This window comes from Brachyistius frenatus, unplaced genomic scaffold, assembly GCF_029030835.1.
Source record: "Brachyistius frenatus isolate BFR_SWC_R1_liver_20210118 unplaced genomic scaffold, ASM2903083v1 Contig_19, whole genome shotgun sequence".
Classification (NCBI taxonomy): domain Eukaryota; kingdom Metazoa; phylum Chordata; class Actinopteri; family Embiotocidae; genus Brachyistius; species Brachyistius frenatus.
This window is the reverse complement of record NW_027210618.1, coordinates 687,501-701,488: the sequence shown is the minus strand read 5'-3', so window position 1 is coordinate 701,488 and position 13,988 is coordinate 687,501. Positions and strand designations below refer to the sequence as shown.

Sequence of the window (13,988 nt, the reverse complement as noted above, 5' to 3'; positions counted from 1 at the left end):
AGAAGAAAAAACAATGTTCTGATCCCAAATGTGGTTTTAGTTTTAATCTTTGATTTTTGCAGAGATATTGGATCATTTGAACATTTATTAAAATTAAACCATGTGAGAATAGTCCCTATTTCCTTCAACTATTAACTCATAAAGCTCTGAAATGTGACTAACTACACACTTACGTTTCTTTAAGATGTCGTTTCTCTCGTAGTTTTTTTTAAATTTCAAATACCTTTATTGTAACTTCAGAATCTAGCAAATAAAAAAAACATATAATTCAGTATGAACAGTACAAACATAGATTGAGCTATTTCAAACTTATTTAGTCAAAGTCAGCAGAAATTAAAAATGTTATGAGATATCCAATTCTGAAATGATTCCCCGAGTTATCTGGTATAATAACAAGCAAAGAAAATGTTTTCTAAAGTTTCTATATCGGAATAATATATTATATATTATATATATTATATATATCATATCTATATTATATCTATTATATTATTCTATTCTATTATTATTTTATTCTATTGTTTCTATTATTGCTCCTGTATGTATGCTGCTGTGGCGAAAAAATTTCCCCTCGGGGATTAATAAAGTATATACCTACCTACCTACCTAATAAAACCTAGTTGTTTTTATCAGTGTTGAATCTGCATCACAGTAACTCATTACCATTTTAGAATGATTAAAAAGTAAAATATTTGTGAGATTTAGTGGAGTAGTAGAATTTTAAAGCTGCATAAAATTAAAATACTTTAGTAAAGTAGCCACCTTAAATTTGTATTCAAGTCACATATAGTCCTAATTGAGTAAATGTAGGCTACTTAGTTACTTAGTTATAGATCATTTTCCAATATAGGAGGGCCTGCTGATTAAATTAAGTTAGGATAACTTAATGGGTGGTTCAGTAATACATATATATATATATATATATATATACTGTACTGTATATACTGTATATACTGTGCATTTTATATTTTATATTTTTTACTGCTATTTTACTGCTATTTTATTGCTTTTCTATTGTTCTATTATTATCTTATTGCTTCTGTATGCTGCTGTAGCGAAAAAAAATGTCCCCTCGGGGATGAATAAAGTAACTACCTAACCTAACCTAACCTAATACAGAGGTCACAAACAGGAAGTAGTCAGACAGTCGACGGTGTTTTCTCCAACTCCAGGGTGAAATTGGTCGTTGGTGTGCTCTGCAAGTTTAAATTGCTCCTGTGTAAGTGACCATTAGTCTGTTTACAGCTCGTCCTTGACGTCCATGACCACAGTGAACACTTCCCAGTTGGCCCGGGACTACGTACCGGCTCCATGTACGGACCTCAGTCGGGCCTCCTGCGCATGCTCAAACCGTCAAGAACCGCCCCACAGCTGTGGAGGCAGACGCTCACTTGTCCGCATGCGCAGTGTAGATTTCGGGGATGGGTCTATCGATGAAATCAAGATGGCGTCTCTGCCAAAAGCGCCAATATATTTACTGAAGTAGATTACCGAAATCAGCCGCGGTCGTGGGTTTTCCCAAACCCCCTCGAGCGTTCCGCGAAACATGAAGACCGGGAGCACATTTTCGAAGAGGAACTGACCGGTATTAATACCGCGACAAAGTCAGCGAGATGTGCGAGAGCTATGCCCGCTCGCTGCTGCGTGTTTCGGTGGCGCAGATCTGCCAGGCTCTGGGCTGGGATGCGGTTCAGCTCACTGCGTGCGATCTGCTGTCCGATGTGCTGCATAGATACATCCAGCAGCTGGCCAGGGTCTGCCATCGCTACTCCGAGCTGTGTAAGTGCTTCGTGTGGTACTCTCGATTACTTTATTAACCCCCCCCCCCCCCCCCAAAAAAAAAAAAAAAAAAACAAGAAGCGGTCGATCACGTTGTTGTTACGCGGTCCCGGATCTGGCGCCCTCTAGCAACGGTGGATGTGTCAAAAAAAAAAAAAGAAGTACAGTAGCCTCAAAGCTTTATTAGCAGCTTCCATGTATTGTTGTGGTTGTTGTTGTTTTTTGGGGGGAGGGGGGAGGGTGACGCTGCTTCCCCCCCCAGCTGCTGGAAGTCCTCGATCTTCACGTGACTCGGTTGTCTGAGTGTTTGTCTGATCTGTAAATAAAATGACCTGAAACCTGTTGAGCGCCGCTCGTCGCTCCGGGCAGACCACCTCCTTGTTGCGTGCAGGCACAAACTTTAGCCCCGGGCTACAATCAACCCTGACAGTTGCAGCTCATAACAAGAAGAGGCGCGCACAGTTTAACAGCTTGTTTTGTTTTTGTTTTTATTTATTTATTTATTTATTTATTTTAAATTTTGCGTTTCAGATGGAAGAACAGATCCGGTGCTGGATGATGTCAGCCAGGCTTTCAGACTGCTCGGGGTGAGTCTGAGCGAGCTGGAGGACTACGTCCACAACCTGGAGCCGGTGGCCTTCACCCATCAAACGCCGCTCTTTCCTGTCAGCAAAAACAACGTCCTGCAGTTTCCCCAGCCAGGAGCCCGGGACGCAGAGGAGAGAAAGGATTACATTCCAGATTACTTGCCACCCCTGGTCTCCTTACAAGAAGGTCAGTACATGTACGAGTACTATGCACATTACTTTTGAGTATTTGCTTAAAAAAAAAAAAAAAAAAAGTTATGGGTTTTCTTTGACACAATATTAAAAACACTCAGCGTACGGTTCAACAGCACCACAAACTACATCTTCATCCCTAAAATATATATTTTTTTTTAGAAAAGGATAACTTCCGTGAGAAGTTTATTGTAGGTTTGTCATATTAATCTGCGGTGTAATACAGAGTATATAAAACGTTCACTTTTTGCTCCCTTTGTTGTGTTGTAAATCTAATTTTATATTTATAAAATTGCTGCTTTTGCTCATCACCCTGCACTCGGTAACCCAGATCTGTTTGAATGGCTTACCAAAAATAATCTGTACATGTCTTGGTACACGTACATTTTTGTGGTTGTGAGAATTGGTGGAAGTAGTGGTGGGTCATAAGGGCCTGAAATTTAGTTATTCAGTTTGTAAATAACAACAGTAGCTCAGAGCGAGAGTGAGATTTTGAATTGATTATAGCTGATGTCAGTCAGGTTTGTTATTGTTGTACGCAAGTTGCACAATGTGTTGTACCGTTACACTGCGTGACGGTATGATGTCATTAAGTCAATAAGTTATTACTATATGAGCTTTTTTTTTTAATTCACATTAGACATTATATTTATATTATTGTGAATGCTATTACATGGTACACCCCTACTATAAACTTAATTGGAAACAGTGCTTGATTTATTTATTTTTTGTCCCTTTCCTCTACAGAAGAGGAGGAGGAAGAGGTCCCTGCTGACATGGGCACCTCAGCTGAAGCTATGCAGGTGGCACTGGAAGAGGACGAGGAGGAAATCGATGAAGATGAGGCGGTCAATGATGAGAACCACCCGCTAAAGAGGCACCTGGATAGTCCCGATTCAGCCATGGGCATGATGCCTACCTCCAAGAGACCACGCATGTACCCTGGCCTCAGCCCAGAGTGGGGGGTTGAGCCCAGGGAGCCCCTTACCTCTCTCAACCCGCAGCGAGTTCCCCCGGGCATGCTGCCTTCTCACGACAGCCTTGACCCCCTGTCACCTGAAACACCACCTGGAACCCTGCCTTCCTTCAGACCTCAGCCGGTAATACCAAAACACTCTGATCAAAAGGGCCTCACCACTCCGGGAAGAAAGCAGAAGGTCTCATCTCCGGGCAGACAACGGACTAAGTCCCCTAAAGGCGCCGTTCCTGTTCCGGTGGTCGGCAGTCCCATCCATTCTCCAAAACCATCGAAGGAAAGGAAGAAATCCCCGGGCAGGACGAAGAGTCCTAAAAGCCCTAAGAGCCCAAAGATGGTCTCAGCGAAAGCATCTCAACCTCAGAGTAAGACAGATAGTGTACATAAGCTGCCGCTGTCTGCGCTGAGTGAGAGAATGGGCAAAGAAAACATTCACATGCGTCAGAATTTAGAGGACAGGGACTTAGCTGAAGGTCCGTTCAAGAAATTAGAGCCTGATAACACAGCCATTGATGACTCGATTGATGCTGTGATTGCTCGAGCATGTGCTGAGCGGGAACCTGATCCCTTCGCTTTCTCCTCAGGCTCTGATTCGGATAGCAACGGCTTCTCCAGCCCCAGGAAACTGACCATAATGGAGCCGTCGACACCTAAACTTCCTATTGGGGTCGGAAACTTGTTAAAGGACACGTCAACGCCGCTGCACCTGCAGGCACACGCAGGGCTCGGAAATTGGACTATGGACGATTCAATCAATGAGGTAATCCGGAAGGTCAACCAGGGGGGTCCGTCCGCAGCCCCGCAAAACCTGCCGGAGTATGTGTCGTCGGGTTCAGCCTCACCGCCGACGCCTGAACCTCTGCTCAAGGTGTTTGAAGAGAAGAACAAGACTGTGTCATCAGTGGACGTCAAGAAGAAGCTGAAGAAGGAGCTCAAAACTAAGATGAAGAAGAAAGAGAAAGACAAACCGAAGGACAAGGATCGGGAGAAGGATAAGAGCAAGCTCAAAGAGAAGAATAAAGAGAAGAACAAGGATAAAAACAAGGACTTTTCCAGGGATGGCAAGATGTCTTGGAAGGAGTTTGGAGTAAAGGACGACGAACTCTTTCTTCCGCGAGACTTCACTCTACCTGAGGGCTCCATCAAGATCAAATCAAGAGATGGAGACGGCCCTAAGAAGGAGAAGGAGAAACATAAAGACAAAAAGAAGGATAAAGAAAAAAGTAAAAAAGACAAAGATAAGAGGGACAAGGGGAAAGACAGGAGCAAGGATGACAAGAAGCAACCTGTAATACCCCCTTTCACTCTGGGTGACGTCCCAGCACTGTTCAGCCCCTCCAGCTGCCTGCGCATGCCCTCCATGCTGCCTCCTTTGGCCCCGATCCTCCAGGACAAGGATGTGAAGAGCAAGGAGAAAGACAAGAAGAAAGACAAGAAGGAGAAGAAGAAAAAGAAAGATAAGGAGAAGGACAAGGAGCGGGAGAAGGCCAAAGAGAAGGAGAGGGAGAAAGAAGAGAAGAGGAAAGAAAAGGAAAGGGAAAAGGAGAAACGAGAAAAGGAGAAAGAGAAAGAAAAAGAGAGAATCCGATTGGAAAAGGTAACTTATATTTTGGTTCATTTTGTGATTGTGTCTGTGTGTTCGAGGGTCACTGACAGTCACCTCGACCTTCCTGTCTCCGCAGGTGAAAATAGACACTCCAGCAGCCTTACCATCTCCAGTCATCCCCAGACTGACCCTGAGGGTCGGAGCAGGCCAGGACAAAATGTAAGTACTGAAGGAAGAGTTCAATAGATACCTCTGATAATATTTAACATCACTAAACCTGACTGATTTATCGGGTGGTCGATTTTATCAGCCAATATCGGCCTGTTTCGTGTGTATCGGTGTCTGTGTATACGTTGTCTGAGAGGAAAACTCTGTCTTGGAGAAATGTAAAAGAAAAGATGCTTGGAGTAGTTTAAAACCTGTTTTATTTGTGTTTTTAAATGTATAGTTATTTATAATTATTACATCTCCAGTGAAGTTCACTGTTTCAGTGCATTGATGACATTTTGGACAATGAAGTTTAACGTTGTCACAGGTGTTTGACCACCACATTTCGGCCGATATGTTGCATTTTTCGACTTCATTATATCGGTAACATATCTCCGCTTTGCGTCTAACACAAGGTTCTCTTACTAGTTGTGTGCATCAAACTTCAATACTTTCTTTAGGACCGTCTGAAGTGTGTCTGCAGGATTATTGCACTGTAATAGTCATTGTTTTATACATTGAACCCTGTCAAGTAAACAACTAAAGCTTGTTAGTTTTTTGGGCAAAATTTGATTTGATATGAATGAAAATGGGGCCAGTTTCTTTAAAAAAAAATAATTATTCAGCGTTCTTGTACGTACAATATGAGAACTTTGGCTTCTTTTTTTCATTAAAAATGGGTTTGGTAGGGGAAAATGTTTATATCGCTCAAAGTATTTGAAATGAGGTTGTTTTTTTTTTGGTATCTATGCCAAAAGTCAGTAATTGCACTGGCATTAAATATGTAACCTGGGTTTATGAGGCAACAGCCATTGATGTAGAGATCTCATTTTTAAGGAGTATGAAATATTATATATGAATACAAAAACAAAATACAAAGGACGACTTGAAATATAGCCATGAACGAACAAACAGAAATAACTTTATTCTGGCAAAACATTTTAAAACACAATTATTTAAAAGCCTGTTTTTAAAATGCCACACGTGTTCCATATTGTGGATTTTTATAGTGCACTGTAAAGTGTACACAAAAGCCTGACATATTACCACACGGTTAATTCACTTAGTGGCTCATTGAATCCTTTCCTTATACAGTATCGTGAGCTAGCATGGGGATAAAGAAGTCCTCTGTTCATGCTAACTTGTGTTTGTCTCCATCCATCACCAGTGTTATCAGCAAGGTGGTTCCAAATTCAGAGCCCAAGACGCCTGCGCCCAAGACCCCCGCGGCCAAGTCAGGACCTGGGAATCGTCCTCGCACACCCCCGCCGCCCCCAATACTCTCCCCCGTCGTACCCATTCTGCCCCCACCCCCCTCTCCACTTCCACCCGCTCCTCCCCCATCGTCGTCTTTGCTCTCCCCATCTCCTATGCTTCCTCTCGCCGCTTCCATCAAAACACCGGTCCGCAGCGTAGTAACGGAGACCGTCAGTACATATGTGGTGAGTGCTCATACTTAAAATATTTGTATGACAAGCTTCAGCTTTACCTGTGTTTTTCCAGCTTATGAGAACAGTAAAATAATTACACCCAGGATTAAACGCACGTGGTTATTCAAGTTATTTTACAGACCGTAAAATGTGTGCTGTTGTGGAGTGGCGTGTTGCTCATGCTTTCTGTTGTCGGTATTCATCCAAGATTCGAGATGAATGGGGAAACCAGATCTGGATTTGTCCCGGATGCAACAAACCAGATGACGGCAGTCCCATGATAGGATGTGACGACTGTGACGACTGGTATCATTGGTAAGATTTTTACGAGCCTGCATTCTTCTTCTTCTCTCGCTCAAGAGCCTCTTTTATTCCATGTTGTGTTTTAATAACATCATACATGTATTTAAGAAAATCCATGGGTTCACAGTTTGGTTTGTTTTCAGCACAGCAAACAAAACCAAATAAAACACAAATGTAGACATTTTGTCATTTACTTTGAAAAGATGTAAAAATGAGTCACATATTTCAATGGTGTAATGAATCCCTACTATAAAAGACTTTATTGTGCATATTTACAAATGCAGATTTTTTAAAAAAAAAAATTATAAAGATGAAACTCTCTTGTCAATAAGCATTTTATTGAGCTTCAAACACTATAACTGATAAATCTGGGTGTTTGTCAGTTCCACTCTTTGTCCAGTGTAATCGGTTCTTACAATGAAACCATAATGCTCACAAAATCGATCCAGTTCTGGTTTATGTTGCCATGACCCCCAAACCATGCTTGACAGTTGTCCCACTACCAAAGCAGCCCGTATGGAACTGTTGAGGTTTTACAAATGTTCCACATAAGTGGCGGTTTGACAGTATTAAGCTTTCTCATATGTATTTATTTATTTACTTTAATGACGACCACACAGAGAAGCTGATTGAATTTGGTTCAGATAAACTTTGTAACGGCATCAAAAACACAGCCACAACATAGTCAGTCACTGAACAAACATGAAGGCACGGTAACATTTATAGATTCACAGAGGAGCAGTAGTAAAAAAAAATAGTCGTAAGTAGTTTGTCCTGGCGAGCAGGGATGTAAAGTGTCTCCCAGAGGCCGTGGTTCATCAGTTCATTGTCATATTAAACCTGCGTCTGTTTTATTAGAAAGTACATAATTGGTTGAGTAACTTGTTGTCTAATAATGTATGACACATCCTCATAGTTTTCAGGACATCTGTAGGCCTGTATAGTACATATCCACCTTTCCTTTGGCAAGCAGTAATACTTTGGTCACACTGATCTGAAGAACTTCTCATACCGAACTGAAGGTCCTCTCACTGCCTGAGGCAGTGCTGTTATATACCTGATCGAAATATTCAAATCAGCTGCGTCCTCATTGCGGTAATGTTTCCCACCCTTATTCAGCCCCTCTAACTGGCTCTGACCACCATCTCACTCCTTATGTCTGTTGCTAACCAACGAAGGCAACGACTACCAGCCAACCAGAGGCAGAGTAGAGCTGGCCTTTACCGAATGTGGGTGGGACATAAATAAGGCATCCTCACCATCTTATCACTCACCTGAACTCTCTTCTGTTCTTGTCTGCTCAGGCTGTGTGTTGGGATCCTTACAGCGCCTCCCGAGGACCAACAGTGGTTCTGCGTTAAATGTTCCAGCAAGAAGAAGGACAAAAAACACAAGAAAAGGAAACACAAACCGCATTGAGACTATGCAAAAAAGCACATATTTTGGACTCGAGCCATCACTGAACACTCATGGCACTGCTGTAAAATAATAAAAAAGAAAGTTAAAACTGTAGCTGATAAAAACTTCCGATGATTTTTTTATAATGATATCAGCAACGATGCATTGTGAGTTGAAAAAAAACTGCTTTAACCAGCACATATTCAGCCTTAGTTCTCACGTGGCCACTGTGGGTTTCCCTTTTTCACCTGTAAATTGTTTGCTTGTTGTTTTGGATGCCCAGTCGTAGGAGATCCTGACAATTATGTCTGTCAAAGGAGACTGTGATAGTGTCTATGAGATCCCAGCTCAACTCTGTGTCAAAGCAGAAGAGAGAACAACTAATGTGTCGTCTTTATTTGTTTCCTTCATGTTGCCACAAAAGGAATGACCTGTATGTCAAACCTTCCTCCACTTTCCTGCAATATCATTGAAATGTCATGTATATAATGATTGTGGCATCAGGCATGTATAAATGTGTAAATACCAACCTCCAAGCCAAGTGGATTTTGTTCTTAGGATTCTGACTTGTTAAATCCATTTTCAGATATTGGTTTTTAAATTTAATGATTTTCTGTAATTTCTGTAAATTTTTTAAATTTATAGTTTGTATTTTTTTCTTCACATGGATTAGACCTGGAGTTATACTGTAGCTGTGCTTGTAATGTAACTCATTTCGCTGATATTTCAATATTAAAGATGAACAGTCTGTGTACTTACAGACTTTAAGACATAAAGCTCATTACCGTTAAAACTACACGGACTGGTCCAACACTTCGGTGCATCCGCATTTTATTTTCAACCCGTGCACGTTTCCCCACATTTATGCTTTTTTTTGTTGTTTTCATTTGCTGTTTAAAAATAGATTGAAAATATTTGAACAAACTGAGTTTCGTGAGTTGAATTTTGTTCCTGCTCATCTCAGACTCTGAATGCGTCTACGCTGTATGCAGTTGTTTACAGATCACGTCCAGGTATCCTCCCTTGCAGCAGTCTGTGTGATGCATATACCCTAGATATGAGGCTACTCGGCGAACTTGTTATTCTACGGCTCACCTGCTGTGGGAGAGAACTTGAAGCTAACATCACAACACGAAGCTTATTCAAGAGGTTCATTTTGGATTGTGAAGAACATTCCCAGAGTGTCTCTAAAGACGTCTTCTGTCATTTGTAGCCTTTGTTGCCTTTCCCTGAACGACCACAGGGTGTCATTCTTCCTGCACAGAAACTCTGGCATGCCGCCCATGCGGTGTAGGCGACCCAGCAGGCTCACATGAAATGTGTTTCACCATTTTATGAATGTAAGAAATGTAACAGGTGGAATCCTCGAAGCAAAAAACAGGTCTAGAAGTGGCGTCCGTCACGAGAGTCCCTACAAACGATGGGGACTGTTAATGTAATTTACAGCCACTCAGAAGCTGTTGAGACCGTTTTCTGATCAGATCGTAGAACATGTTTCCCTGAGTTATCAGTGGACTGTACTTTTAATGAAGCAGGCTCTGCATGTGTGATGTCACATTTTCCACTTTTTTAAGTTAAGTGCAACAAAGGTTTGCAGGAAGAGGACTCGGCAGACGGTTTCATTGTTAGTCATCAGTGACTTCCCATACTCAAATCTGGAAGGTCTTTAGCAACTTTACTGTGTTTCTACTGTACATATTTCTGGGATTAATATGGGTTGATATTATAGCGTATTAGAAATCTATTTGAGTGCAAAGCCATTCAGTTGTTTAGTGACGTGATGACCAGAGCAGGGGCATGTTTCGTTCATTGTAATGAGACTAAAGGCATGGACTACCTTTATTATATCTTGTGCTCACATTCATTCTTTAATTATGGTATATTGTTGCAGTGGAAATAAGCTTACTTTTATATATATTCTTGTCTTAATTGCTGTTTATTTCAGTTGAATCCTCATTTAATTAAAAGAGAATGAGCCACACCAATCACTGATTCACTCAGTTGTCTTGTTTGGTTACCACAGAGGCAACCATCATAGTTTCACTTTGAATTTGATATAGATGTTCTGTTTTCTGGACAGTGAAATCACACCTCACTGCTTCCTTTCACTTCTTCACTTCTCTCTCCCTTTCTACTGTGTCAGTCCCATAGATGGCCCTGATGGAAATCTACTTCAGTGTCTTCCGATAACACCGAATTGAAGAGGAAGTGGAAAAAATGATGTGAGACCAAAGGAGAAAAAGGGGAAGTAAAATGACTTCTGCCCATGCAAAGTAAACTGACATTTCAATGTGGTGTAGGTTCTTAATCATATGAAATGCATTCAGTTATGCATCATGGGCACACAGAAATAGAAAGGGGAAGTGCAGTGTTAAATTTCTAATAAAGCACTTCAGTTATAAATTATTTGCAAATAAGTGAAGTTTTAACCAAAAGGTAACTGTTGAGAAAAATATAAGGCTGTATATGAAATAAAACGCAAAGAATGTCACATCAGGATCCTCTGAGCGCGCCCGTGCTAAGATGCTAACTCATGGTTGTGGGTGTGTCTCTCTTCAATCACACAGTCTGGTGTCATGTCTCGTGCAGTCAAAGCTTGCTGCTGACATCTGTTGGATCATATCTTTTACTGTCCAGTGCCTGTAAAGATGGAGCTGTGGCACATCTGGCGTAAAAAAAAAAAATCGTTCTTTCTTATCAGGTAAAAATGTTCACACCTCATCCAGATGCATCATAATTAGGAATTAATGCTGAGGATTTGCTGCTGCAGTAGACAGACCCAAACATTCCTTCCTCCAGGTCCATCAGCCATCTACCCTCTCTGCAACCCTTCAGCCAAAGACGCCAGGCTGTCTGACCTTTCTCTGTCTGAGGACCACAGGTGTGGACCTGGGACAATCCTTCCAGGTCATAAAACCCCTCTTACTTTAAACTTTCCCAGAATCAAAATCATTTTTTGATCACCTTTTCGGAACTTCAGCTGTCACAATGAGAATCTGTATTTCTGTCCGGACTAATACTAATGGACCAAAAGCATGGATGGACGATCACCTCTGACTCCCCTACACTCTCTCTGACAGAATACCCAAATGACCTTACAACCTTTTCTCAGACCAGTGTCTGTAACCCAAGTGTGATGTACTGCAGAACCATCTCGATAAGAACCAGAACCAAATCTCTGTCCCTGCTTCCACATGACCCCCTTTGGTGTTGACAATATCTACAAAACAACCCACAGACTATATTTAAACACAAGATTGAACTATTGTAAAGCTCAGCAATGTATTCATCATGTTATCGTTATAATCTTTTCTTGTGTCTGTGTCAGTAAACTGGTGATGTGAGCAAGATTTCAGCGTCCTCCCTCCAGTGTCCACTGCTTATGAACCGGTCATATACATGACTTGTGTTATTTTGTTCTCAACACATTCCACTATGTAATGAATAAATATTTTCAACTGGAATATTTCATTCATTGAGATCTAGGATGTGTTGTTTAAGTGTTCCCTTTATTTATTTTTTTTAGCAGTATATTTCAAATTCAAGAGATGTTCTAGTTTAGTGTTAAAACTTATGCAAGCAGGACTTGGTATTAGCCCATGCTACAGAGCACAGTGTTCACTGAGCTGTAACAGTTTCAGTTTTAACCCACAAAAACACAGACAGTGTTTATTTGTTCAAATAGTCCCAAGAGAGATAACAAGTGGTAAAAAAAGGGAAAGCTGATGGCTGCTTTCACTCATCATGAGGCCACCTGCAGTGCTTCAAACGTGCGCTGTTATTTGTCTTATTACAAGGCAGGGATGAGTGCATCTTGTTTTTCAGCTGCAGCATACCCTGAAACCCACCGACACTCCCTTTCGCATTACAGTGAATGTCTACAGTCTTTACTGTGTTCAGGTCCAGCTGGAAAGGTTCAGCACACACAACGTTATCATGCCAAACGTTTTTAGTGCTCTTACGTGTTGGTAGAGCAGAGCTGGAGGAAAGACTCTCAGTTACTATGTGCGCTACGAGACGCTCGTGGCTCTGACAGTCATGCTAAGCAGCAACACATCATAAGGAACTGGATTTCAACATCAGTGTTTAAAATATTCATGTCAGCAGAAAGAGCCGGGCTGAAAGGAAGAGGATTCTGTGCCATGATCAGAGGAATTGGATCCCCTTCATGCTGGTTGTCTTAACTGTGATACCAGCACACGCTGACATGACCCTGTTTAAGATGACTTTCCTGCTTAATGTCATGCTACTCTAATGGGACACAACACCTTTGGGATAGTGAGACCTAGATTCAATTCCTGTGTAAAAAGAATATTATGATAAATGACTTTGAATTTTTTTTTTTTGTTGGATGGCGAAAATAGCAGCGAGACATTCATGTGTTAGGTAGGAGGGAATATGTGTTCTGCAATATTCAGCAGCTTCAGAAACTGATTTCGTATTCCCAACTGTGGCCCAAAACATACAGCAGGCAAATGAGCTCTATCAAATGCAAATGAAGATGGAAGGCATCTTTTGATCAAACTCTGTGTTGAGTCTCTTTTATATGCTATATTATTATTAGTATGTTTGAATGTAATGTAGAGAACTTTTGTCCCGTAGAATTACATACATGTCACTTTTGTATGCCTAATTGTAGTACATTATGGCCTGCGGTGCAGGTAGGCCCACATGTGGGCCTCTACTATAATCACAGGCAGCTAAATTAATTTTCAAAAACTGCAGGCATTTCAGTCCCAGTGTCGACTGTGTAGCCTGAAACAGTCAACAATGGAGGCAGTAATGTAATCTGTTCTTATTTAATGAATCAGGGAAACTGCAGTGTTTGCTTATTTTCCATCAGGTTATCTTTATCCCGATCTACTCCATAATAATCATGATGTGATGCTGTCATGGAAAGCTCTCTGCTTGTCACCCACTGGTTTATTATCAGCCGACGGATGGGAAGAGTGAGCTATTCACACCCACCTCGATGAACGGAGAATAGTTTGCCTCCAGTTTGTGCAGGTGTTCAGAGATTAGCACAATGTTTCATGATAAAATCCGTTATGCTGGGTACAGTTTATAGGATACCAGGTTTGAGAAACCCATTTGCATTTCCTTGACCATTATTTAGAGCAGCGCACTGATTCAAACCCATGTCAACATCCACAGAAATGTACCACAAAACCAGAACTGGACCAGGTCTGAGATCTTGTGGCAACTGTGTGGATGTTTTGTCTAATTTCCCCTCAATCTGACAGTGCGAATAAATCATCCATGTCCAATTTTCGGAAGTTTTCCTAATATGGGTGTCAATTAGTACAAGAGTGGTGCGGTGGACACAGCTTTACAGCCTGCAAACTGGGCTGCTGCAGGCAGCACAATGCATTAGCGCACGATGAGCTGTCAGAGAGGATTATTTCAGCCACCACAGTCAGCGAAGGGGGTGGGCGCCGCTCTGCTGCACTAAACCAAGGAGAAAGAGTGGGCGGGAGACAGAGAAAGGGAGAGAAACACATAGAGGAAAGAGGGAAAGAGAAGAAAGTGTCTGTTACACCGGGTGGATTTTTCCAGAGTACCGATGTTGG

The 13,988-nt window shown here is 41.6% G+C and overlaps 2 protein-coding genes across 6 annotated transcripts in view; both read left to right on the top strand.

Annotated features, from left to right (window-relative positions):
• Positions 1–1,417: 1,417 nt before the first annotated feature.
• On the top strand, positions 1,418–9,342 carry taf3 (TAF3 RNA polymerase II, TATA box binding protein (TBP)-associated facto). The gene is made up of 7 exons (XM_069695178.1): positions 1,418–1,779; positions 2,311–2,553; positions 3,306–5,131; positions 5,217–5,299; positions 6,456–6,729; positions 6,926–7,032; positions 8,325–9,342. The coding sequence occupies exons 1-7, from the start codon at positions 1,614–1,616 to the stop codon at positions 8,437–8,439; spliced, it is 2,814 nt and encodes a 937-aa protein (XP_069551279.1). The 5' UTR covers positions 1,418–1,613; the 3' UTR covers positions 8,440–9,342.
• A 4,475-nt stretch (positions 9,343–13,817) lies between these two features.
• The window catches only part of LOC138619034 (CUGBP Elav-like family member 2), a 32,003-nt gene continuing 31,832 nt past the window's right edge, over positions 13,818–13,988 (top strand). For 2 of the 5 annotated variants that reach the window (XR_011310777.1, XM_069695200.1), the window contains exon 1: positions 13,822–13,988. This exon is cut by the window's right edge and continues 106 nt beyond it. Coding sequence is in view for 4 of the 5 variants with exons in the window: in XM_069695200.1 (XP_069551301.1) it covers positions 13,982–13,988 (7 nt within the window). In the remaining variant the exon portion in view is untranslated. The other 3 variants (XM_069695207.1, XM_069695201.1, XM_069695206.1) reach the window with 3 other exon arrangements.